At 43.8% G+C, this 3,367-nt stretch overlaps 1 protein-coding gene across 1 annotated transcript in view; it reads right to left on the reverse strand.

Moving 5' to 3' along the window:
* LOC107667915 (uncharacterized) overlaps window positions 1-3,367 on the reverse strand; it is a 28,476-nt gene that overhangs the window by 7,190 nt on the left and 17,919 nt on the right. The window contains exon 11 of the mRNA XM_016459657.1: window positions 732-852. Within this exon, the coding sequence (XP_016315143.1) occupies window positions 732-852 (121 nt within the window). The remainder of the gene's footprint in view (window positions 1-731; window positions 853-3,367) is intronic.

Below are 3,367 nucleotides of genomic sequence, written 5' to 3' on the forward strand. Positions count from 1 at the left end.
GATTGTCATAGCAAAGTCAGAATTACCTCCTCTCCTAGGTTCATGAAACGGTCGTCCATAAAATGCATTGCTGTTCTGTTTTAAGTGATCTTAAAGATTCCTAAATGCATCTACTTTCGGAAGGCCAAATAAAGTGCTTTTGCTTTCGCCTAGAAACACACAGCGTCTCCCTGACATGGCTGCTTCAACACTAACTGCGGTTACTGAAACCACGCCTTCTTTCTTTGCGTGCACATTTGGGCGCATTATGCAAATATTCCCACATAGTGACCTAGATATGTGGGGGCGTGTTAGAACGAGCCGTTTTAGGGGGGTGTGGCAGAGTCTTAACTTTGATAAAGAATATCTCTTTGGGTTTGAGACTTTAGTCTTTGCAACTTCAGGGATCTTATCTATTCACGAACAGCTTGTAACACTCCAAAGAGAAAGGAAAACTTGAAATCGCATCATATGACCCCTTTAAGGGGCGGAACGGGCTTAGAGAAGGCGTCCTCCTCCGGTCCGATTGAATTAGGGGAATTTTCTTAAGATAAACGCACACCTTGCGACGGCGTATCGGAAAAGCTTCACTTTCAGGATTAATGCTGAGAATTAATCTAATTCGCTGAACCAGGTAACGGCGACTCAAAACTTCAATCCCTCCCGCCTGTGCTGTAAAGATTACTGATCCGAGATCAGCCCTCTAAGCTGCTCTCAGATCAGTCCTACACGTCTGCAAACAATACGTCTACCTTTTTAAAGAGCTCTGCCCGCAGCCTGTTGGTCCGAGATGCCAGTTTTCTTTTCTCCTCTCCTGTTTTCCTCTTTTCTTCCTCTCTCTTCTTCTTCACCTCAGGCAGCTGGTTATAACTCCTGTCAACCAAAGCTCATAGTTAGCATGCGTGACATACTAGCTGCAGTTTATAAATGAGCACTGACACAGAGCAAATGGAACGGAAAAGACAGTGTTGCAGAAGAAAGTGGTGCCTGTGCATACAAAAGTCACTGCAATGAGGCCAGGGTGTTGCTAGGGTGTTCTGGTGGTTGCTAGGGTATTTCAAGTGATTTTCAGAATGTTTTGGGGTGTTCTGGTTGGTTGCTTGGGTGTTTCGAGTGGTTTTCAGAATATTTTTGAGGTCCTCTGAGTGTTGTTGGGGTGTTCTGTGTGGTTGCTAGGGTGTTTTGAGTGTTTTTCAGAATGTTTTGGGGTCTTCTGGGTGGTTGCTAGGGTGTTCTGCATGGTTGCTAGGGTATTGTAGGGGTGTTCTGTGTGGTTACTAAGGTGTTTTGAGTGTTTTTCAGAATGTTTTGGGGTCTTCTGGGTGGTTGCTAGGGTGTTCTGCATGGTTGCTAGGGTATTGTAGGGGTGTTCTGTGTGGTTACTAAGGTGTTTTGAGTGTTTTTCAGAATGTTTTGGGGTCTTCTGGATGGTTGCTAGGGTGTTTCAAGTGATGTTCAGAATGTTTTTGGGGTGTTCTGGGTGTTGCTATGGTGATGTAGGAATGTTCTGTATGGTTGCTAGGGCATTTTTAGTGGTTTTCAGAATATGTTTGAGGTCCTCTGGGTGTTGTTGGGGTGGTCTGTGTGGTTGCTAGGGTGTTTTGAGTGGTTTCAGAATATTTTTTAAGGTCTTCTGGGTGTTGCTAGGGTGTTGTTGGGGTGTTCTGTGTCGTTGCTAGGGTGTTTCGAGTGTTTTTCAGAATGTTTTGGGGTCTTCTGGGTGGTTGCTAGGGTGTTCTGCATGGTTGCTAGGGTATTGTAGGGGTGTTCTGTGTGGTTACTAAGGTGTTTTGAGTGTTTTTCAGAATGTTTTGGGGTCTTCTGGGTGGTTGCTAGGGTGTTGTACGGGTGTTCTGTGTGGTTACTAGGGTGTTTTGAGTGTTTTTCAGAATGTTTTTGGGTCTTCTGGGGGGTTGCTAGGGTGTTTCGAGTGATGTTCAGAATGTTTTTGGGGTGTTCTGGGTGTTGCTAGGGTGTTGTTGGGATGTTCTGTATGGTTGCTAGGGCGTTTTTAGTGATTTTTGAGGTCCTCTGGATGTTGCTAGGGTGTTGTTGGGGTGTTCTGGTTGGTTGCTAGGGTGTTTCGAGTGGTTTCAGAATATTTTTTAGGTCTTCAGAGTGTTGCTAGGTTGTTGTTGGTGTGTTGTGTGTGGTTGTTATGGTGTTTTGAGTGGTTTTCAGAATGTTTTTGGGGTCTTCAGGGTGTTGTTGGGGTGTTCTGTGTGGTTACTATGGTGTTTTGAGTGATTTTCAGAGTGTTTTTGGGGTCTTCTGGGTGATTTCAAGGGTATTTTGGGTGATTGCTACTGGTATTTTCTTACTCGTAATACAAATAAAATCCACGTGTTGTACGGGTGTTCTGTGTGGTTACTAGGGTGTTTTGAGTGTTTTTCAGAATGTTTTTGGGTCTTCTGGGGGGTTGCTAGGGTGTTTCGAGTGATGTTCAGAATGTTTTTGGGGTGTTCTGGGTGTTGCTAGGGTGTTGTTGGGATGTTCTGTATGGTTGCTAGGGCGTTTTTAGTGATTTTTGAGGTCCTCTGGATGTTGCTAGGGTGTTGTTGGGGTGTTCTGGTTGGTTGCTAGGGTGTTTCGAGTGGTTTCAGAATATTTTTTAGGTCTTCAGAGTGTTGCTAGGTTGTTGTTGGTGTGTTGTGTGTGGTTGTTATGGTGTTTTGAGTGGTTTTCAGAATGTTTTTGGGGTCTTCAGGGTGTTGTTGGGGTGTTCTGTGTGGTTGCTAGGGTGTTTTGAGTGGTTTTCAGAATGTTTTTGGGGTCTTCTGGGTGTTGATAGGGTGTTGTTGGGGTGTTCTGTGTGGTTACTATGGTGTTTTGAGTGATTTTCAGAGTGTTTTTGGGGTCTTCTGGGTGATTTCAAGGGTATTTTGGGTGATTGCTACTGGTATTTTCTTACTCGTAATACAAATAAAATCCACATTTGAGTCTCTCTGATAGTCTGGTCTCTCTTTCTATAAACGTTCATTTAAAAAAAGAAACAAGAAGCAAAGGTTTCATGAAAAGAAAAAGAATGTATCATATTTCTATTGATCTTTTGTGAGATCAGAACACATCAGAGTCAGAATTAAGAAATAAACATTGAATATTTACACCGTTATCTGACATAACCGGCTTATTCAGTCATACACCACATCGGCGGCTTAAATCAAACTTCTGAACACGGGCACTCATTCGTGCAGAATCCATCCATCCGTGCATCAGGGAGCTTTAATTCGGAAGCACAGTGAGACCAGATCTAATCGGATGAGGTTTCATTCAGCGGCAGCGAAACAAACAAGCTGTGAAAAGCACAATCAGGGCAGCAAAACCCTGCGGCTGCACAGACACACACCTTCAATACAGATAGAACTGATACACCTGTGTGTGTGTGTGT

Source organism: Sinocyclocheilus anshuiensis, unplaced genomic scaffold (assembly GCF_001515605.1).
Source record: "Sinocyclocheilus anshuiensis isolate Anshui unplaced genomic scaffold, SAMN03320099.WGS_v1.1 scaffold493, whole genome shotgun sequence".
Classification (NCBI taxonomy): Eukaryota; Metazoa; Chordata; class Actinopteri; order Cypriniformes; family Cyprinidae; genus Sinocyclocheilus; species Sinocyclocheilus anshuiensis.